General features: G+C 52.6%; 1 protein-coding gene across 3 annotated transcripts; it reads left to right on the forward strand.

Annotated features, from left to right (window-relative positions):
• The first annotated feature begins 131 nt into the window (after nucleotides 1-131).
• On the forward strand, nucleotides 132-22,821 carry LOC122377410 (mediator of RNA polymerase II transcription subunit 23-like). Of its 3 annotated transcripts, XM_043357410.1 has the most exons (22): nucleotides 148-250; nucleotides 3,091-3,180; nucleotides 7,482-7,605; nucleotides 7,874-8,027; nucleotides 8,295-8,382; nucleotides 8,820-8,952; nucleotides 9,277-9,459; nucleotides 9,997-10,102; nucleotides 10,388-10,560; nucleotides 13,446-13,646; nucleotides 14,045-14,131; nucleotides 14,469-14,792; nucleotides 15,130-15,403; nucleotides 15,761-15,935; nucleotides 16,335-16,498; nucleotides 16,723-16,740; nucleotides 17,848-18,014; nucleotides 18,279-18,433; nucleotides 18,769-18,949; nucleotides 19,821-19,966; nucleotides 20,200-20,447; nucleotides 20,718-22,821. In XM_043357410.1, exons 3-22 carry the CDS (start codon nucleotides 7,543-7,545, stop codon nucleotides 21,938-21,940), a joined length of 4,263 nt encoding a protein of 1,420 aa, XP_043213345.1. In that variant the 5' UTR covers nucleotides 148-250; nucleotides 3,091-3,180; nucleotides 7,482-7,542; the 3' UTR covers nucleotides 21,941-22,821. The 3 variants fall into 3 exon arrangements, with proteins under 3 accessions (XP_043213346.1, XP_043213347.1, XP_043213345.1); XM_043357411.1 differs by lacking the exon at nucleotides 3,091-3,180 and having other exon boundaries at nucleotides 132-250; XM_043357412.1 differs by lacking the exons at nucleotides 3,091-3,180; nucleotides 16,723-16,740 and having other exon boundaries at nucleotides 132-250.
• The last annotated feature ends 50 nt before the right edge of the window (nucleotides 22,822-22,871 follow it).

The following is a 22,871-nucleotide window of genomic DNA, read 5'->3' on the forward strand; positions in this document are numbered from 1 at the left end:
TTACCACCATGAAAATCCTTCTGAATCGCTCCCTAGCCTTGAATAAATGTTTTTTCATTAAAAAGACGTCATCATAAAAAGAGCGTGGTGTTAAGAACACTACAGTATTTTGGGAAACCTTGCAAGGGAATGTATTTACGTTCGTGGCGCAATAGTTGCAAAACTCCTTGAAAAACATTTATAGGAATTTTGGAAAACATAACATAACTTAAATAGGCTTAAAAGTTAAAAGTTCATCGGTAACAAATCGGTAAGTAGATAGGAAGATGCTGGGTGTCGCCTTTCCTTTAAATACATGTGAATTTGATTATTATTCATTAGGTGGAGTGTCGGTAACAACTGACAATCAGAACAAGAACCTACCGCCCTGGCCCAGACCGGAAATTGGAAAACATACACCTTATGCTGAAAATGCCCGGCGTAGTGGCGTGATTGCGTCAAAAATTTCAGCACATTCCGGCGAAACTTCACATGCGTCAGCTTCAGCCTTCAGTGCATAGCAGCGGCTGAATTTTCTGGCGCAAGGTGGCTACATATTTTTTTTGCGAAAGTCGGTTACTGAATTTAGTGGGAGTGCTGGTCAATAAGGAGCAGAATCGCCCTGCGGGTGACTCTAGAGAGGTTTGGGGATGAGACATCCCCGCCCCGTTCCCAGACTGGAAAACATCTATACACTACTCCGGATGCCCATGAAACCCTCTTGCTTCGAAATATGGTGTAGGTGATTTTGCGCTGAAACTTCTGCATGATTTGCGCTGAAAATTGGGTGCATTTTTGTGCCTAAATTAAGCCAATTTATATGAAGCACATACACATATCTACCAATCAAGGCTATATCTAATCAACCAGACCAGACAGATTGTTTCGGGGCCTTGCCAGTCTGCAAAACGTGGCAGCCAGCTCGACGAGGTGTTTGGGGCAGCCGGAATCCTGCCCCAAATGGGGCAGTTAGCCTCCCGGGCAGTCGAATTTCTGCCCCAAATGGGGCATCTAATTGGGGCAGGTTAGATTATGCCCTAAATGTACTATATATAGCATAAAACTACATATCAATACATCACCCGCGCAAATTTAAGTCGGTCGCGGTAATGAGACTCGAACTTGACTCGAACAATTTTTTGAACGAAAGGATCTGATCATTGGTCAAGGTTATATTATATAGAGCGGCTAGTGTTCCGGTTAAAATGTGATGATGACGCAGTTGGGGTGCAAAACTGCCTCATGTTGCCATGGCAACGTCGAATCAATCGGCAGCGAGCCGCGAGGGGCGCATTTCGTTTTTGCAACCAAAGAGAGGCGCTACTCGGACAATGCCCCAATGCATCATTGAAAAACTGATATTACACCTCGTCTCGGCGATGATCAATGATCATCTAGTTGGTGGCTTAGTTTTAAGTGTGCAGAGTATGCTCGTCTCTTAATCTGTAGGTCGCGGGTTCGCAGCCGGTCAGTTAAGCGTTTTAGCACGCGTTCGTTTCTAAGTAGTAATGTGGATTATCATTTGGCCGGACGGCAATCATCGTGAGGGCTATACAGCACATTTACGAGTGTTCGATTAGGTCAGGTTTGGTCTGGTTCGGTTTGGTTTGATTTGGTTTGGTGAGGCTAGAAAGGAGTATCTCCGGGTAGCGCCTTTCCTTGGTTGCTAATACGAAACACGGCGTGTGAAACATTCATAGCCCCGATGAAGGGAAAACTCGAATATGGTAACAGTTACAAATGACAATTTCTGCGCTTCAGCGACGTTTGTAGCGCAGCTCACTTTTTCCAACTACGGACGCTTGAGCCCAACGAGGCTATGCGCCCTAACCCAACAAGTACAAGTAAGTCGCGCGTTTCAACAATACTCCGCTTCTTTATTTTCCACCGGTAGCGTGCACCCCGCCCCGGTCCGCCCCGACTCAGACCGCAAACGGTCTGCCCCGGAATTGCCGAACTCTGCCCCGATTTCTCAAAAGCTGCCCCGATATCTGCCCCCGCCCCACTGTGTCTGCCCCGACGAGATCTCGTCGAACCCTGCCACGTTTTGCAGACTGGGGGCCTTGGACGCTCTCCCATGTTTGAGCGTCCGAATAAGTTGTTAATTCCACCGAATCCCAATACTTCAATATGCTTAGCGCAATGTAGGGTCGCAATTTAGCGTCATGCCGTGAAACAAGGCCGGAGCCAGAATTTCCGGGGCCACAAAAATCAGCAGAGCAGTATGTTTGAGGCTGTTGGGAGCCAGCTATGGCCGGGCAACGGAGCAGCACGTGCTCCGGCACAACAACCTCTTCTCGGCACACGGCGCAGAGCGCCGCGGGGCACCTCTTGTCTGGGCACTGCTGACCAACTGCTGGCACACCGCAGACTGCAGAGTGGAGAGAGCCGATTCGGGGCACGTACTGGAGCGAGGGGCCCCAGTTGCCCGCCGGACGCCCTCATCTGGTGCACCGACACGGCGTCCTCTCGGTCCTCTCGTACTCTCGGGGGATAGGGAGCGGCGGCGTGCTCTCGAAGAGTGGCTGGAGTAGTGACTCGGACCAATTGTCGCGCCATTGATGCGAGGCCGCACAATGAACCACCCTGGTCAGCGAGCGGGCGTTTGAAGGCAGCGGAGGCCGGCCGCTTGTTTCACCAGGTCGCCCGCGCTCTCATTTCTCTCGATACTGCACTGGGTAGGAACCCATTGCAGTATTACTTTACGAGTTACGACGCTCGGCGATGTTCAACAAGGTCTTCCATGCCTATCTCCACGCCGAGGGTTGAGGCCTCACCTGGGCGGCCGCTTCTCCGCTGAGTACTCAGGGCGGCTCGCCAGTTCGAGCACGCGACGACCGGGACGGAGATGTCGGGCCGATGTCTCGTCCCGAAACCTCTCCAGAGCCGCCCGCAGGGCGAATCTGCTGCTAGATAGACCGGCGTGCCGACTAAATTTAGTGACCGTCTTTCGACAAAAAATTATGCGGCCGCCATGCGCCAAAAAGATCCGCCGCCGCCATGCGCTGAATTCGGCGCATGCGGAGTTACGCCGGACGTGCGCTGAAATTTTCGGCGCAATACCGCCACTACGCCGGACAAATTCGGCATAATAACGTGTATTTTTTCCAGTCTGGTCCCGGTCACTGCAGCTCGCCGTCCTGACTCACGAGTCTACTCTGTGCCCACTGCCCAGCGCCCAGCGGAAGAGCGGCCGCCCAGGTGAGGCCTCAAACCTCGGCGGGAAGATAGATACCAATGGAAGACCTTCTTGAACATCGCCTAGCATTGTTAACCCGCGCCCTGCTGGGGGGGGGGGGGGTGTTTGAACACCCCCCTTGTGGTTTTTCGCGAATATCTCAAAAAAGTTTTTCGCGAATATCTTTCGCGTTTTTGGTACACCTTATCATACATCAATTCTACACATGTTGTGAAAATTTCAGACCAAGGTCATTCAAGGTCAGGTCACCAGGTCAGTTGAAGTGACCTCACCTCATAAAAAAGTTTTAATGTCTGCCATAGCTACACCGAGTGACCGATCGCTTTGAAACTTTTAGCGATTGCTAAGAGCAATAGCATATACAAAATGTGTATCTCATAATTTTGATATCGATGACCTAAGGTCAGGTCAATTTTGCGACCTCCCCATTTTAAGTCAAAGGGAGAAAATTGAAATGCGCCTCTTTTGGACAAATGACATTATAAACACTCCCAAACACTGAATTACAAGTGGTTTAGACACACTGAACATGAAAATGGTGTCTGTGACCCCTGTTTATGCCCCTGAGGTCATCTTAGGTCACGAATGGTATCTAACAGTTTTTCGCAAATAACTTTTGATAGAGACACGCTAGAGCGATGAAAACGCCTTAGATGTGTTCAGCTCGACGATACGGATCGACTGATATGCAACATGACCCTTTCCGGTCAGGTCATGACCTTGACCTGAGGTCAAATTTTCAAGTTGACTTTTCAAGGTCAAGCTATGGTTCATTCGATGCGTCTTGACGAGAGGAACACGATGCCGGTAAAAGTAAGCTCGCACAAGGCTTGGGTCAAAAGTTATTGCAGAAAAACTGTTTCCGAAAAATCGGCTATTTTTGCAGTTTTTGCCCCCTGCAGGCAAAACCGTTGACGTTAGGTCAAATCTGAGAGGATTAATCAGAAAGGGCGTTAATAGGGCTATCGAATGCGCTTTTCCGCGGCGCTGTAGCTCTATTGGTTCCCGAGTTATGCGTTGGCTTCTTGGAAATAGTCGACATTCGACCTGGAAATCGGCAAAATTTTGCCTTCAATGACCTCTGGTGACCTGACCTTTGACCTGACCCAAAAATTGACCGAAGTGATTTCGTCATTATTTTTGGCGCTCTTTCGAACACCGCCTTCCGCGTTTCGCTACGTGGCCCAGGAGCCGAGTTAGAAGGGTGTTCAGACTTCAGACCCCCCCCCCCCCAGCGGGGCGTGGAAATCCAGGACCCCCAGCCGGGCGCGGGTTAAGAAATACTGCAGTGGGTTCTGCATGCTGCGGTATAGATGGGAATGAGAGGCGAGAGCGTGGACGACCTGGTGAAACAAGCGGCTGCCCTGCCCTCAATTGTCCACTCGCTGACCAGGGCGGTTGATTGTGCGGCCTCACATCAATGGCGTGACAAGTGACAACTGGCCCAAGTCACTATTCAAGCAACTCCTCGGGAGCATGCCGCTGCTCCCTATCCCCAGGGCCCAGAGAGGACCGAGAGGACACCGTTTCGTTGCACCAGATGAGGGCGGGCCACTGGGGCCGCTCGCTCCAGTGCATGCGCTGAATCGGCTGTCTCCACTCCGCGGCGTGCCATCAGTGCCCAGACAAGCGGTGCCCCGCGGCGCTTTGCGCCGTGTGCTGAGACGAGGCTGATGTGCTGGAGCACGTACTGCTGTGCTGCCCGACCCTCGCTGGATCCCCTCAGCTTCGAACACACCTCTCCGCTTATTTTTGTAGCCCCGGAACTTCCGGCTCCGCGGCCTTGTTTCACGGCACCACGCTACAGTGCGTTAGACGTGTTATTGAGGTTATTGAGGCTTCCGTGGAAAAAAAAACTTATTCGGACGCTCAAACACGGGAAAGCGTCCAATGCCCCCCCAGTAAACATGCCGACGTCGGCCCGACGTCGGCCGACGTCGGGGTGACGTCGGCAACTCGGCATCGGCATGCCGACGTCGGCCCGACGTCGGTCCAACCTCGGCACGACGTCGGCTGGATGTCGGATATGCCCGCATGTTCCGACGTCCAGCCGAGGTCCAGCCGACGTCGGACCGAGATCAATTGCTGAGGTCCAGCCGACGTCGGGACGACGTCGGACCGACATCGGCCGCTGTTTTGACCGTTAAAATAATATAAAATACATGTTTCATGTTTCATAAAGAGCTTCTGTATTCAAAATATCCTCAGGAAACTCAAATCTTCCTCCACGCCGCAACCCCCCTGATCCGGACTGGACGGGAAACTTTATCCCATTTGGGATTGCCCGTAAGCCGAGCTCGCCCGTAGCCGGGTGCGGTGAGTGCTTGGGGGCTGCTCGGCCTATCCTTTGGTCAGGCTCAGCCCCGGCAACTCACCAGGGCCGGGCCCAGTTCATATAGAAAGGCCAATCGGTAAGTGTCACTTTGCCAAAGTGCCACTTATCAAAGGGACACTTTGGGAAACGTTGGTGCAGGTGTGTAAGAGTGGCTATATGAATCCATTGTGGGGTCGCCCTTTCCAATAAGTGTCACGTAACAGCAATGGGACCAGGGACTCTATATGAACTGGACCCAGGGTGCTCGCCAAGACCAATGTCTCCATCCTATCATCCCTCCGGCTCTGAAATGGTCTTGTCAGACCGAAAGGTCATAACCCAACAAAACAATCTAAATTCGCCAGCTGGCTGCGTGGTGTAGTGGTTATCGCACTGACCTCGCGTTCGAATGACACGGGGTTCGCATCCTATCGCCGGCTGATGCTTTTGGCGTGTTGTCCCAGTAAACATGCCGACGTCGGCGACTGGGGGGCTCGAATCCCGCCGCCGGTTGATATTTTTGGCGCGTTGTCCCAATAAACATGCCGACGTCGGCCCCGTCGGTCCAACGACAAACGATCTCGTCAACCTCGGCAAACGATCTCGGCCCGACGTCGGCTCGACGTCGGCTGGACTTCGGCTGGACGTCGGAACATGCGGGCATATCCGACGTCCAGCCGATGTCGGGCCGAGGTTGAACCGACGTTGGGCCGACGTCGGGCCGAGCCTCGGCCCGACGTCGGGCCGACGTCGTCATGTTTACTGGGCCGGAACGCTCTGCCTGGTTGATATAGCTTTGGTTGGTGGATGTGCACATGTGCTTTACATAAAAGTTACTTAACCCTCGCATGTGTGCGGCATTTGCCAGCGTCTAGCGTGTAGGGGAGGGGTCGGTTGGATCCCTCCCCCCCCGTTTCGGCCCCTGATTGAGCTAGAGCTTCGCGTAAAAAGCGAGCGTGTTGCCCGCGAAGAGAGGAAGCCGGCGATACCTAATTTAAGGTCATATGTCATTCCAGGTCAGGTCAATGGCCCAAAAGTCTGGAAAAATGGGGACCTGCTAGAACTTCGTACAGTGAAGCTGTTTGTTTTTTTTTTCGGAGTGCTGATCATGTATTTTATGTTAGTTCTGAATGATCACAGATGATGTCTTCATGCATTTAGGCATGGTCGGGTCAGGGTCAGGTCAACCAGTAGGCGTCCTGCCGGCTATCCATAGTAGGTGTCAACTACCACTGACGACGTCGTAGCATGTTACGAAGGAACCAAAACTACTTGGTAAATCATCCAATGGGTGGTAGATTCGAAATCAGCTCCAAAAAACACCCTAGATACATGCAAAACTCGGAAAAGTTAACCAAGGTCATCAAAGGCCAATGACCTTGACCTGACCTTCGCGTGCCCTTGACACCCACTGTAATGCATGGGAAGAACATCATTTCACACGGTTGGACGTTTACAATCACACAAAGACTGGAAATGCGCGGATAGTGTGAGCTGACATGCTGAATCGCGATTTCGGCCAAACATGGTCTCGAAAAATAGGTCACAGGTCAAAGGTCATTTGGGTCAGGGTCATGATATTTTCAGGGTAGGTGTAAAATTGATCAAACTCTAGGGTACTGAAAGTTTCGTCGCGATCGGCCGCTTTTTGCACGAGTTATTCGCGAAAAACCATGGGGGTCCATCCGACCCCCCCCCCTACACATGCGAGTGTCAACTTGTGCACAAATGGGCACCCAATTCTCAGTGAAAATCATGCAGAAATTTCAGTGCAAAAGAATTTCGGCGCAAGAGGGTCTCGCGGGCGCTCGGCGTAGTGTATAGATGTTTTCCAATCTGGCCTGCGGCCGCTCATTCATGTGATTTGTCCATGTATATGACACAAGATCTTGGAGAGGTTGATGATCAGTAATGGCTGGGATAAGCTTTCACCATTCCCAATGGGAGTACGATTTCATCCTCCCAATCGTTATGCCACTTTGCCCACAGATACTGAGGCAAGGCAAACCATGAGTTTCTTCTTACACTGAGAAAACCCTTGGCTGACAAAATGACTTCTGCAAATCCATCATTAGCCAAGGAAAAGGTGGCTGGTCTTGTGAACGATTTTCTGGTGAGTGCTCAATCTTAGAATGCAGAAAGTGCAGAGGACAATAAATGTTATTAAAGGCAGAAGGCATAGGGATAGGTATGGCTTGTTGGCATAGGTACCTGTAAATATAGCCAAAGAATGCTAACACTGAGCCTGTAGTGCATGCTATCAATGCTCTCTAAATAATGTGTTTTGAATACAGGTTTCAGGAATTCTTCTGCCGTTAATCATTTTTAAGTAAATACATAGGATATTTGGTCTGACAATCCTGCACCCCGCCGCATTTCAGTGTGTTGAGGCCGTCGAGGAAGCACTAAACAGCTACCTGGTGCACCATGATGAGAATGAGAACTCCAAGCTGCAGACCTTTGAGCAGGAGCTGTCACGGCTTCTGGTCAGCACACAGCAGGAGGAGCAGGAGCAAATACTGCTGGCCTTTATTGGTCAGTGAACACAATACCTAATGCAGTGACGCGTGACCAGTCATCCACACGCAATTACACAGAGACTTATGCAGAATGCAGGTGACAAAAGTGCATAAAGTTTACTGTATTAGCAAAAAATCCTGGTGTAGGTGTTGCACATGAACCAGGAATTTCTCGAGCAGCCTGCGTTCCATCACCCGCTGTGTTTCCTCGCTTACTGTACTGTCGGGCCCGGATGCAGACATGTGTGCTTTCCTCGTGTCCCGACCAACCCTTCCCCTACAGGTCAGGTGTCCGAGCAGTCGGGCAAGCGGATGCGGAAGCTGCTCGCCGTTCTGGAGCGCTGCGTTCTCTCGGGAGCACTGCCTGCCAAGTGAGTACTTTTACCAGCCATATCCTAGTTTGCACGTCTGATATAGGTACGTGATATGTTGTTCTTCTCGTTCACCGCTGCTGCTTCTCCGCAAGAGACATTGGGTGTCTGAGTCAACAATGCTCCAGCAGATTAAGCATTGCTGCTATCCAAACTGGTGACAGCCACGGCCCGAGAGATTTCCTGCTTAATGAAGCTTCATCCGAAATGGACTGAAGCAGAACATCGCATTCGTTCACCTTTGTAATAGTGAGGGTTCGAACTTCACGCCAGAAGTTCGTTGTCATCTGGAAGTGGTGCCGCGAGCTGCTCGCCCTCGCCCAATTGTAAGTCGACCCAACACTACCGAACATCATGTATCATTTCTGTACAATCTGCTCACAGTAAGCCAAACGTATGAGGTCGCTCAGCTTGTATCTAACTCTCCTGCTCCACAGGCTTCTGTGCGATAACCTGCTCGAAAACAAACAGCTGGCCGTGAGCCGTCGAGACCTCTGGACGGAGACGTTCCTGCTGCTACGCAGAATCGTCCACAAGGTCGACTACAAGGGCGTGCGCGAAATAATGAAGGTGGGTCAGGCACTGAGGCTGGCTGGCCTTCGCTGAAAATACTTGCTGCTCAAGGTACCTTGTAAGTTTGTTCCTACAAATCTACCTAAAAACCTACAAGCTGAAGGTAGCTTGTTTGTGCGTTCGTTGACGGACATGTCAGCTGTGCAATGATCGGCCGTCGCAAGCTGCCGGTTAAACTGGCGATAAACTTCTCGGTCGTCACTAAGAACGCCCGTGTGTCTCAGGAGTCCGGACAAAGTACAGTGGCTGAGGCCTGATGGTGAGAGAGCGGCGTGCGATAGCGGCGTCGGTCGGTGACGCGTGCTGACCTCTCTCCGACAGCTCTGCCTGGATCGGGCTCGCCAGCTGCCGGCGGACATTGGTGACGACATGTCGGACCAGTTCCACGCCATCTACGGCGTCATACAGCACATCTTCGACCGGGAGGCGGCCCTGCTGCCGGCCTACTTCATCGTCAACGAGATCATGCGCTCCTACCCGGACTGCAAGGGGTTCCCGCACTGGGTGAGACAGAGGCGCACCTCAACCGGTAGGACAGAGTAGGCACTACAGAGGACGTCATAATCAAAGAGATGATATGTGTCACGATGAGGTCCCATACATGGAGCTGCAGTAGAAGGTGTGTTTCTGTGCTGTATACAGAACAAAGGATGGTTCAGACTGCGGTTGGGTCCCAAACGTCCTTGCTGCGCTGTATGAGAAAAGTGTGGTAGGGCGTGGGGCTGAAACCGATATTTTGCAGTCGGCACTAGGTCTGAATGCAGTCATAGTGTTACCGTGGTCCCTCTAGGGGGCTGGAGGGAGAACAACGACGAAGACGAGCCTACCAGCAGGCTGTCCGTCTATTGAATGGCTTATAGTGGGTTTATAAGGCATTAGACTGCCTCCTTACGCCATCTCGGCCTTGTTTTGTCAGCCGTCTGCTGTCGACAGTCTGCTGGCATGCGCTGTCAGCCATCTGCAGCTGACGTATCTTGACACCTTGACGTGGTGTAGACTGCGTACTGACTGCTAACACCGTCTCCCTCCGGGTGTCTGCAGAAGCTGGCCGGCCTGTTGGAGGGGTTCATCGGATCGTTCCGCAGCACGGCACAGATGGTGACCATCATGGGACGCCAGTACATGCTGCCCATCGTCGAGCACGCCGGTACGTGGCCCGCCGACCGATTAGACGTTGTTACATCCGTCGGGCATCCTTACAACTACTTGCTAATTTTCCCTGATAAATTGCCATCATCGTGGTCCGTTGCAGCACCCGTTTGTGGGGTGTTGCAAGTTACGGAAACGCTTGGTCCGTCCGAAAGGCAGTCTTTCATTGGTTCTCTCATGATGTGTGGCACAGTCTTTTCTATTTTGTAGGCTCGTCGGACCTACGTGTTAGGATACTGACTTCTCGGGCTGGCCCGTCTGACATCTCTTCTCCCCTCCACAGTTCAGCCGGCCAACTCGTGGAAACTGGACCCCGTCACGCTGCGGTTCCAGGTGAAGGGAAACCTGCCGTACGAGCGGGCGGTGCTGCAGCCACAGAAGGCGCTCCTGATGTACATTGTGCGTCAGCCCTACAGCCGAGAGATGGTCTGTTCCGTGCTCGGACTGCAGAAACAGGTGCGTGGCGGCACATCGCTTCTGATAGCGAACCGACAAGCGGCACTGAAAGGCTGGTGGGAGACCGTGTGGGGGGTAGCGGTGAAGGGACGGATGGAGTGATACAACGCGTACCCGAAGGTTGTTTCTTCATTAGACAAACACTATTCTTTAGAATTGTGTTTTTCTATTGAAAAACAAACTGAGGGTGTTTCCATTTCGGGATTGGATTCGTGTTTGGTGCAGCGAATTGGGGCACCTTGCACCGTTTGCACACGAACCGATAGATTTTGATTAAATTTTCAGGGCAGCTGCCCCCGCAGATTATCTACCACGAAACACCCTCAGCTAAGAATATAATTATTTTTCTTGCACGTGGCACGTGCACGTGTTTTAGGCCCATAGGCTTCAACATTAGGTGGATTTTTGGCATCGTATTTCTCGCAGACGGGTGCTTGTAATGCGATGGGCTTCTATGTGCTGGGTGGCCGCCCCGGCATCTACCATGAGCCGGCGGCGGCGTTTCGGCGGCTTCGGGAAGGGGGTGCAAATTGCACGTGCAGCCGCCATTGGTTTAACGTTACGAAATGGGCCAAAACGGGTTTTCTCGATTTGCTCAAAATCGGCTCGATAGATTTTCTTTGTTTTTTGAGTACCGGTAGACGGTCAGGGGGTACGTTCGTCAATGTCAATCGCTTGAAATATAATTAACTTTTTTGCACTTGGCACGCGCACAAATTTTCACGTGTTAAGTCAATGGGATTTCTTGAAAAAATTACTTAAATTGATTTTGCTCAAAATTTCCACGTTAGATTTTAAAAATGTTTCAGTATGATATGCACCCACATGTCGCCTACCAGGTGGCATAGGCCATATATGGGGCGATTGAAATGCACGTGCACGCCCCGCACTTGTTTGAGGGGACCACCTCCGTGAAAATTTGACCACTGCTGGTATGATGTTCTGTGCCGCGCAAACAATGCGCGCCAGCGGAACCAATCGAGGTCAGTCGTCAAGGGGATGCCCTAGGATAGTTGTACACCTCATCACATGGTGCACGTGTTTTCGCACGTGCGCCACGTGGGTGTAGCATTTTGGGAAAGGTAGCCATTGGTGCATAATTATGCTCAGGTGATAACCTCACTGCATGGGTTTGAGCCAGAGTTCCAAGTCGGTTGCGATAATGACCAATTGTGTTGGGTCTACTACGTGTCAAACACGTGGCCGCCCGGGTTTCTCCATTCCGGAGATATTGTGACCGATAGTGAGGTAAGCCCTAATTTAAAGATTGGCCAAGTTTGATCGGCCGCTGGGAGACAATGGTGGCGCACCCGAAAGTCTACCCATGGGCACTGACGACCCCTTTCATCTGGTACAAAAGGGTGGTCGCTTTATGTCTTAAGGCCACACGTGGCACGTGGCACCCCACCTCAAGTGACCACGTGCACTCTCAATGTAAGGCGTTTTGGCCATAACTTTACCATTTATGGGCCGATTTCGACGAAAATTGCAACATTGATGCATTAAAATGACCTGTGCCACAAACGGCGCTACAAATACAACAAACTCATGTGCGTCGTTTTTGTCTCTAGTGCGCCACTTAAGCTACAGTGGCTAAAGTCGAGGAATATTACGCGTATTTATTTCGACGGGCCAATTTCTTCGAAACTTGCAACCGTAGTGCACAAAACTAGGCAGCGACACATATGAAACGAGACAAAAATAGGCTGTTGTGCGCCATTTTTGTCTTAAGTGCGCCATTAACTGCCTGAAGTGGCTAAAACTAAAGAATCTCATCATTTTCATGCATTAATAAATTACTGTGAGGTATGTATAATGCATGTAACGTCTCGCGTTACTTTGGTCTTAATTGCGTTGGCGTTTCGGGCGTGCAATTTGCGCGTTTTACGGTGATTGCGTTTTGCGGCGGGCGGGCGTTTTGTGTTTTTTTTTGCGGTGTTTGTGTTTGGCGGCGGGCGGGCGGGCGATGCGGGCGTTTTTTTTGCGTCCTTTTCGGTGTTATTTCTTTCGGTTTCCGGCGGCCGGGCACTTTTTGCGGTGTTCGCGTTTGGCAGCGGGCGGGCGATTTTCAGGCGTTTTCGGTTGGTTAGCGTGCGTGCGATGCGGGCGGTTTATTTTTTGCGGCGTTTTTGCGGTTTGCGGCGGGCGGGCGTTTATTTGTATGTTTTTTTTGCGACGTTTGCGTTGGCGTTTCGGGCGTGCGTTTTGCGGTGTTTGCGTTTTGCGGTGGGCGGGCGTTTTGTACTTTTTGCGGTGTTTGTGTTTGGCGGGGCGCGGGCGAGCGATGCGGGCGGTTTTCTTTTTTTGCGTCGTTTGCGGTGTTCAATTTGTTTGCGGTTGGCGGCGGTTGGGCGCTTTTTAGGCGTTTTCGGTTGGCGGTTAGCGTGCGTGCGATGCTGGCGGTTTTATTTTTTGCGGCGTTTTGCGTTTTTTTTTTGCGGTTTGCGCTGGTCGGGCGTTTATTTGTTTGTTTCTTTTTTGCGACGCTTGCGTTGGCGTTTCGGGCGTGCCTTTTGCGCGTTTTGCGGTGTTTGCGTTTTGCGGCGGGCGGGCGTTTTTCATAATTCAAAGTCCCAACCTTCGGGCCGCAGCGCTCCTCGAAAAGCGCTGCCCTCGAGTATAGGAGTGTGTGGGATTGCTATGATAAGTCAGTAATTGACACGTCATCATGCCACTACGATCTGATAGTACGTTGAGACTGGCGGCCCGACTGCTCACATCAGGCTGACCCCATTTGGAAATTGGAGCAGTCGGGTGTGTACATTGGCTCCGTGTCGGGTACGGGATGGAGGCTGCTGTGGGTGGAACACTGATGCGCCTCCCTCATCTGGTGGCTGTTTGCTCCGTCCCTTGTAACAACTGATGACCATGCTCAATATTCGCAGCACAAGCAGCGCTGCCCGACTCTGGAAGACGTTCTCGTGGACCTGATCGTGACTTCCATGGAGCAACTGGAAGCCAACACCACGGACGACTTCCGGGAGCGGGCCGCCCAGCTGTGGCAACACATCTCGGCTCAGCTCATCTATTTCGTCGTGTTCTACTTTGCCGACTTCTCCCAGCTGATGTTGAAACTGCGCACTAAGGTAGGTAGCGGTCGTTGTAACGACTTTGCCCCGGAACACCGCCCACCACACTATGAGCTTGGATCAGTGAGTTCAATAAGTGCGTGGTGTCACTCAGTGCATTCAGTCACAAGGGATTTATGAAAATGCATGTTGCAAATTTTGTTTAGGATTATTTCGATTGCCCCCTGACAACCTCATGCATGTTCTTTCACTATCCCTTTCGGGATTTATAAACGATTTACGGCATGGGACATCGGCCTATATCAATGTATTGCCCTCTTCGAAAACACAAGCCTAGTTTTCAGTCAGGCAGTGTGCGCTGTATTGATCGGGTTACGAGCTGTTTGCCGTCTTGAACAATGCACTGTCTCAGTCTCAGACTTTGGTGATTGATCCGTGTGCCCACTCCTCTGCAGCTGACGGGACGGAAATGGGACAACAGCAGAGATCACCTGATGTGGATTCTCCTTCACTACATCTCCGGGAGCATATCAAAAAATGCGGTAAGGCCATTGAACGCTACCGTCCGTGCAAAAACTGTGAGAGATTTGGGATGTGTTTGTGCAGTTAATAGACTCATGCTGCTAATGGCCTCTGCTATACGATCTTTTTTGGTGTTGCTTGCTGTCTTCAGTGCTTTATTATTGCCCATATCTTGGCCTACGCTAATGAGATGAGGCTTCCGTGTTAGGCTGGCAATCGGCAGAAGGTTTTTTAGGACTATTTATAAAACATTTAGAAAGTACTTCGATCAAACTCCGGTAATCCTGACTCGTCTCTGTCCGCACACTGCTCGTCCCGCCGTGACCGGGTGTACCTGTGTTCTCCCGCCGCCGCCAGCTGTCGGGCTTCCTGCCGCTGCTCGGCCTGCTGAAGGACCTGTACGCGGCAGACGCCGGCGCCGCGCCCGTGCCCGACTGGAAGCGCGCAGACGCCGCCATCCAGATGGCGGCCGTCAGCATCTGGACCCACCTGCAGAAGAAGGCGCAGGCTGAGAAGGTGGAGCTGCCCATGCGCGCGCTGCCCACGGCCCTCCAGCCGCGCCTGGAGCTGCTCCACCAGCTGGCCGCCATGGGACGACCCACGGCGCTCGAACGCGACTTCCGGCTGGCGCTGGTCTGCAACGTGGAGAACATGCAGAACGTGCTCACTGAGGCAATCATGGTGAGGAGAGATAGGGAAAACGATGGGAGAGAGAGATTGGATTAACTATAGAAGGAACAACAGAGAGGAAAGAGAGGAACAACGATTTAGGTATATAATGGCCTGTGGTTGATAACGGTCGTCAACTCCGGACGAAACAGGGTTAGCTGCATTTTTTGGAATTTTATTGATAATGACGATAATTTTCTAACGCTCGACGCCGGTACCATGAGTGTTAAGTGGTGTACCCGTACTAGTGAACCATGACTCTCTATATGTGTGTAACCAGACCGCTGTGCGCTCGTGTGTCATGTATAACCGGGCAACATTACCCAACGTTCTTCGTGTGTGCTGCCAGGGCGGAGGGCAGCAGCGGACCACGGTCAGCATGCCGGGCACCAACTGCACGGCCAGCGCGCCCACCCAGCCGCTCAGCATGGCCATGCTCGACTCGCTCACCATCCACGCCAAGATGTCGCTCATCCACTCCATCTCGCACCACATCAAGATGGCGCCGCAGCAGCACAAGATGGGCGGCGCCACGGTGGCTCTGCCGCCGGCGCTGATTGAGACTTACTCGCGGCTGCTCGTCTACCCGGAGATCGACACGCTGGGCATCAAAAACCTCACCAGTACGTAACGCAGCGGTCGTATCTGAACTGAGGCCTCTTGCACCAAACTACCTAGCTAGGTAAAATCAAAAAACCGGTTTCAGAATAAGCTAATCTAAAGGTGGTAAATTTGTTTGCAATAGCCCAATACATAATCCTACATGTGCTTGCTAAATTTTGCACGCAAATTGTTACATTTAAGACTTGGACTGGGTATACGATGCAAAATAATCCAAGCATTGGTGCAAGAGGCCTCAGGTCTACCCTGTGTCTGCAGTTCGGCTTGGTCTATTTTACCAGCTGGTACGCAAACTAGTAGTGTGTCTGTGTCGAAACGTCCGGCCGATATGAGCAGCTATCCCTCCCCCCGTCCCTCAGGTACCCTGCTGCCGACCGTGTTCAAGGCGCAGGCGCTGGGCATCCTACACACCCTGCTGGAGATGTTCTGCTGCCGACTGCGGCACGTGCAGCCCCACTACCGGCTCACCCTGCTCAGCACGGTGCACAGTCTGTCCAACGCGCCGCAGACCAACCATACGCAGATGCACCTGTGGTAAGCCGCTGACCAACCATGCGCAGATTGACGCAGAATATGTGCAGATGCACCTCTGGTGAGCCTTGCGGCTTGTCAAGGCACCGGCTCGCCAGCATGACACCCTCCTGTGGCATGGACGAGACTACCGGAGGATTTCAAATACAGGCCTATAATGTGAATGTAAGATTAATTTCAATGATTCCAACATTTTATTTGGACACTGGATAACGTAATGTGTAATGGTACGCTACCTTTGTTATGTTGGTCATACGTTTACAGTTAGGTATCTGTCTTGAGTTGGCGTTAAAGAGGCTGCTCCTATCTTTACTAGAAGGTTGTTATGCCGCACTAAATACCGATGGTGAGACGGACAGTCTGAAAGAGGTTACCCATTTGTGTCGTGTGTGCCGCCGCCAGCCTGGAGAGCACAGCACTGCGCATCATCACCGGACTGGGCAACTCCGAGATCCCGGCGCAGCTGGCGCGGTTCATCAACGAGCCCAAGTCGATCGTGTCGTCCGACTCTGAGGAGCTGAATCGGGCGCTGGTGCTTAGCATAGTGCGCGCCCTACACATCACAGGTGGGTCATCCGCTGCCGTTCCTTCCTCCTCCCCCACCCGCCGGGGAGGTACCCGGGGCCGTGCTGCTGGCTTTGTGCGCTCTGCTGGCTGGTCTGCGGCCGCCGCTGCGTCCTGTGTGTGTATGTGTGGGTGCGCGTGTCTGCCAGCTTTGCCGACGGATGGCGGGTGTGGTGAGGCGCTGGCCGCTGCTGACCTGGCGTGTGTCTGCGTGTGTGTCCCGCAGGCTGCGACTCCCGGCCAGGTAGGACTGGCGCCGAGGGCCGGACGGCTCGACGGCTGTCCGCCGTCCGCTGCAGCGCTGTGTGTAGCTGAGCGCTGAGCGCTGACCGCCCGCCGCTACAGCCTGTCCGATACTGCCTCTGTGGCGTGTCCACTGTCCATTGCTGCCTCTGCCGCCGCCCTCACTCCGGCCCGTCTACTACATTCTCTAGTCCCCAGTTCCTCCTCCTCTCTCACACTCTTATAATACTCTTACTTCCTCTTTTCGTCTCTCCGATTCTCACTATATCTCCCATGCCCGTTTTCTCCTCTCTTACCGTCTGTCGCACTCTTCTCTCCTTTTCTCTCGCACTTATGCTGCTGCGATTCTGTTCATTGATGCACGGCCTTGGCATGGAGTCTCCGGTTAGCGCTTGCTGCCATCTTGTGACCGTCTGCTTTGTGATTCTTAGGTAATCGCGCTGCCTCCTGCCTAGTGCCAGCCTGGTGATGGGTGTGCCTTGTAATTACGTTGCATATCGTGATCGTCTTTTTCTCTTGCAGATCTGACTCATTCCACATTCTGACTTTTACTTGCATTACAGGCCGGGATATCTCGTCCGCCTAGTTGATGTTTCGGTCTTCGAATGCACCCCTTTCCTCAGCTACAGCTCTGCAGTTGTCCACTCTATCGTTGTCCGTTGATCAGCATGTACACTTTTGATTGACACCTTTTATCTACTTGCATCTTTAATAGTTCGTCGTGCTGCATGACCCTAGAATGTACCGTCTACCTGTCTACACAAAGTATTATCTACCTATATTTACTCTTCCGGTCAGGTTGTCGTTTGTGATCTTTGTACCGCGTTACTTCTTTTTAATGACGGATGCATATCTTTCTTTTTAGATATTGATGTTACGCTTGTGGTTCAACTTCCGCGTGGCCAATAGTGGGCGATTGGTGCCACTCAATTGTAGTTGATTTTACTTTTTCAGCTTAACATGTTAATTCAGCTTTTGTGTAAAGTATGAATATGCGATAGCTTCCTAAGCTTTCATGCGACGGAGTAGATTGTAGATGCCCCCTCCCCCCTTCCAATACACACACACTGACGCCGTGTGCGCGCGTGTCGCCGTGCCGTGACGCCAGGTAACGACGGCGTCACGGGTCTGGTGTGGTGCCGCGAGATCCTCAGCGCCGTGCTGCAGGCCACGCCACACGGCTGGCCGCGACACACGCTCGAGCGGTTCCCGGCGCCCGTGCGCGAGCTATTCGCCCAGTACGGCGGCCAGCGCGACGACAAACAGCAGCTCAAGGTGGGCACAGACAGTAGCTAGATATAGAACAAGCTTTCAATGGTATTCAATTTCAATTTCAATGAACAAGAACGAATGGTATCCTTGGTGAGAATGCACAACAGTAGATGCTCAAGCTTAGAGAGTCGCTACAAACAATAGGTGAGCGCGTGCGCTAGGACAGTGTGGTGAGATCAGGGATGATTGTCCTTATTATACCTCATTCACTTCTTTCTTACAATGGCCCAACAGCATAAACTAATAAGCATCGCCGCTATGTTACAGAGCATGGTGAATGAGGAGTACCGCAAGTACATGTCGATGAACAACGAGAACGACATAATCGGCCACTTCACCATCCAGGGCCCGCAGCCGTTCTTCGTGTGCCTCCTGTGGCAGATGCTGCTCGAGACCAACCGCATCACTAGCATCGCTTACAAGTCAGTAATCTGTGGGGGTACAGCTCTGCTGCGGACACAGTAATGCCTGTTCTACAAATCACTATTGCAGGCCTCTTCTCGTAAACGGTTTGGCTGACTTACGTCCAAATAATTGATCTTCTTTCCAGCTCTCCCGACCTAAATTGACACCCAGCAGTACAAACTTTAAGTTTCAAGACCGATGACTGAAAGCTTATTTCCACCTTCCATTTATTCTGCATCGCCAAGCCTGCATTGGTGCCGTGTCTGATTATACGCGGCAGACACGGTTCCGAGCTGCGTGTCTGCTGTGTACGTCCTCATTCTCTATTGTCTGTGTTCCCTCCTATCGTCAGGGTTCTGGAGCGCGGCGGTCCCAAGGCTCTCACCGTACACATCCGCACGTTCTGCGACTACCTGATCCACGTGCTCAGCACCTCCACTGACGGCGCCTTCTTCAAGAAGTGCGTGGACGGCGTACACAAGCTGGTCTGGACGTACAACATCGTTCCCATCGACCGGCTCATCCTCTGTCTGGTAAGTGAAGGGCTGGAATTTTCGAAGAAGTTGCAATTAGAATGCGCTGCGCTATAACGTCCTCTCCCAGACTTGAATCAATACATCCCTTGCGGCTGTATACCGTACGCACTGCCGTTTTCCGAGCAGGGTTGTGCTCGACTCAAAAAAATTTGCTGACTCGACTCATCATTCAACTTCAGAAATCCCTGACTCAACTCTGACTCAAACAAGGAGCTGATTTTTTCCCTTGACTCGACTCATGACTCAAGCGGCTCAATGAAAATATGAGTCGACTCAAACTTGACTCAAACTTTTTGTTCAGTCAAGTGAGTTGACTCAAAATTGACTCAGATAAAAAAGTTGTTGAGCGGGGGGGGGGGGTGGAAAAAATCTGACAGCAGGGCCAGGGCTAAGTTGTTAAGCGGGGGGGGGGGGTGGTGAATGCTTATATTATATTATATATATAGTTTCTAGAAAGTTGAGTCAGCTGACTCATGTTCCTAAATGTTTGACTCAACTCTGACTCAACTCAACGCCTTAATATTTTTGTCCGACTCAACTCTGACTCAACTCAACAGCTCAACATTTTATCCGACTCGACTCAAATCTGACTCATTTGAGTCAGAGTTGAGTCAAATTTCTGACTCGACTCATGAGTCAAGCACAACCCTGTTTCCGAGACGCCAAGGGTTTGTCGTCTGTCATGTCTGGTGCTGTGAAGTTAAGGAGTGGGACCATTGCAGGCAGCCGGCAGTGTCGTTATGCTTATATGTACGCTGTATCGCTTTATCGTCATGAGTGCGACAATCCGTAATTGCCCTCTGATGATGTGTACGACGTACCAACTACCATGTTCTTACTGTGCTCTCCCTTTTCCCCTGAACGATAGGTACTCCGCCCGAACGAGGCGAACGAGCTGCGGCTGTGCTCGATCCTCATCCAGCGGCTCATGCTGACGCCACCCTCGGAGTTCATCGAGCGAGTGCGCAAGTTTGTCGCCGAGAACGACCCGCGCTACTGGGAACAGGACAACTGGTGAGTCGTTTGCGACCGAAGGACAAGATTCCCCTGTTATGCTGGGATAACGTATATGTTGAGAATTGAGTATCTTCTATTGGTCTCGTCTTCCCTCAGTTCGATACTGAAATGTGACTCCCGTCCATTCTCGAAAGCTAAACCGTTTCCAGCTCATATTTCGCTTTTCCCCGGGCTTTAGTAGCATCTCACTGTCGTGATAAAACGCTACAATGATTTTGCCCCGTCGGCAGGCACGAGAAGCACCTGGCGTTCCACTCGGCGTTCCCGGAGCGATTCGCGCCCGACGACGTGCTGGCCGAGCAGCAGGGCAAGAGCGCGCAGACCTACCAGAGCCTGCCGGTCTACTTCAGCAACGTGTGCCTGCGCTTCCTGCCCGTGTTCGATCTGATGATCCAGCGCTTCCTCGAGTGCCCGCACATGCTCGGCGACTCGATCGGACTCATCCTGGACCAGATGGGCAGCCTCTACAAGTTCCACGGTGAGCGGGCGGGCTTGATTTCTTAACAGCCGCGAACTGACTCAATTTGTCAGGAGATGCCTTTTATTTGATGACCTAGCTCCTTTTTTCACCTACTCAATCCTTCGCCTTCTGATTTGCTCATTTCTCCACTCCTCCTCTCTCTCTCTCTCATGCTAGCCATTCCACTGCGTTTACATGGAGGACCCTGTGTTGAGGCTATTGACCCGCCCTTTCCAGCACTGTGCCGATGTTACTCCGTGTGACCCGTCTGTCCCGCTGTGTCCGCAGAGCGGCCGGTGACGTTCCTCTACAACACGCTGCACTACTACGAGCGGCCCCTCTCCGAGCTGCCCAACATCAAGCGCAAGCTGGTGACGGTGGTGGTCCAGTCGCAGGCGGACGTGCGGCCCAAGGGCTGGTGTCTGACGGAGGAGTTCGAGACGTACCTGAGCAGCGCGCCCGCCGCCGAGGAGCGCGGCGACGCGCCGTGGCGGCCGCAGCTCGACTACTACCGCCGGCTGCTCGACCGGCTGGTGGACACGCTGGCAGAGCGGCCCGCCTTCCCCAGCCTCGAGTGGCGCTTCAACGAGTTCCCCAACGCCAGCGCGCACGCGCTCTACTGCAGCTGTGTGGAGCTGATGGCGCTGCCGGTGGCGCCGGCAGAGGCCGTCTCCAGCCTGCTGGAGGTACTGCTCACTGGGTACGTGACGGTGCCGCGCGCGCAGCTGTCGAGCTGGTTCAACGCGCTGGGCGTGCTGCTGGCCTGGCTGCCGGAGCCGTACTGGCGCGCGCTGACGGAGCGCGTGCTGTCGGCGCTGTCCGCCCTGCCGGCCGACGCCGACCCGTTCGAGGAGCTGCGCCTGGAGGCCCGGCTGGCCGTCCTGCAGTGCACCGAGCCGCTGCTGCTGCTGGCCGCATCGCACGCCTTCTGGAACCACGCCACGCAGGGCCAGATCGCCGCGCTCCTGGCGGGCCTGCGCACCAGACTGCGCGAGACGGTACGCACCGAGACCCAGTTCATATACGTGTGCCACCTGGTGGCGCCGTTCCTGGACCGTCTGAACACGACGTCCGTGTTCGAGCTGACCAAGACGCTGTACGACATGCTGGAGGAGGTGGACCGGGCCAGCGGAGAGCTGCGCTACATGGACGAGATCAGCGATCTGCTCTACCACGTCAAGTACATGCACACGGGCGACTCGACCAAGGCGGAGGCGGAGCGGGTCATCCGCGCGCTGCGACCCGCCCTGCAGCTGCGGCTCCGGTTCATCACACATCTGAACCTGGATGAGATCCCTGGGCTGGACGAGCAGCAGCAACAGCAGCACCATCAACTTCAGCAGCAGCAACAACAGCAGCAGCATCATCAACAGCAGCAGCAACAGCAGCAGGATCAGCAGCAACAGCAGAAACAACAGCAGCAGCAACAACAACCACAGCATCACCAGCAGCACCAGCACCAGCAGCAGCATCAGCAGTCCATGCTGCAGCCGTCGCCAGTCTCCCAGTGACGTCATTATGTGGCTCCAGTTGGCAGTCACGGGCAGCAGCGGGCCTGACCCAGTGGTGGTATAATACCCGCGGACCTGTGCTGCGGATAGAGCCGCGACCACGGGCACGCTGCCTCAAAACAATGCTAGCTCAGCTGCAGCCGTGACTGCCGAGTGTTCAGGGTGGGGCCGCTCCTTTTGTTAATTTGTTCATTCATCCTGTCTTTGCGCCTCAGTCGAAGTGTTTGCGGTGTGTTAACGATGTCGCGTGATGTATGTATTTTTGTACGCGAAAAGGTGTGTGGGTTCGGTGTGTCTGCTGAGCTTGTTCTCGTATTGTGCGTGCACCAGTGAGGTGCGCGGTCGGATCTCGGCGCTGGCCACCCCACCGTCCGTCAGAAGTTTCCGGAATGTAGAAACAAGGGGTGTGACACACTTACGAAGGCTATCGTGTGTGAGTTTTAGACCTGAATTGATGTAAATGCTATCCGCCAATTTATTTCACTGATGGTTTTGTATTAATAGCTATGTCGGATACGGTTACGGCCCGTGACATGAGATGCGTTGTCTATTAGCTATTAACAGAATATTTCAAGTGAAACATTCTGTTGTTAACTAATGACCCACCGGAGGAGAATAGTCATGCATATGTTGATTGTGTCATCCTTGTTTCTTGAAAACTGCCCGGAAAGTCGTGACGACGGTCAAGTCTCGATACATCTGATTTGCCATATCTTGTTCTGTTGGTACGCATGGTCTGGGAATGACAGTACTGTGCTATGTTGTGGCCACTGTCCCGTTCCGGCGAGCTATCACTGAGTCGAACAGCCAGTTCCGAAGTGATGCCCATCCAGCATCTTCACCGAGCCGGTGAACGGTGCAAATACAATGTTGTTAATAGAGCGCTCCTCTTTTGTGAGATCTTCTGTTGACGTCGGTTTCGTTCACAGTG

Source organism: Amphibalanus amphitrite, unplaced genomic scaffold (assembly GCF_019059575.1).
Source record: "Amphibalanus amphitrite isolate SeventyFive unplaced genomic scaffold, NRLGWU_Aamphi_draft 000044F_arrow, whole genome shotgun sequence".
Taxonomy (NCBI): Eukaryota; Metazoa; Arthropoda; class Thecostraca; order Balanomorpha; family Balanidae; genus Amphibalanus; species Amphibalanus amphitrite.

Excerpts from the sequence above, each read along its gene's own strand:
- LOC122377410 (XM_043357411.1), top strand. The coding sequence starts at position 7,543 with ATGACTTCTGCAAATCCATCATTAGCCAAGGAAAAGGTGGCTGGTCTT. Across the intron at positions 7,606-7,873 it reads GTCTTGTGAACGATTTTCTG|TGTGTTGAGGCCGTCGAGGA; the intron begins GTGAGTGCTCAA and ends GCCGCATTTCAG. Across the intron at positions 18,950-19,820 it reads ACCGGCTCATCCTCTGTCTG|GTACTCCGCCCGAACGAGGC; the intron begins GTAAGTGAAGGG and ends CCTGAACGATAG.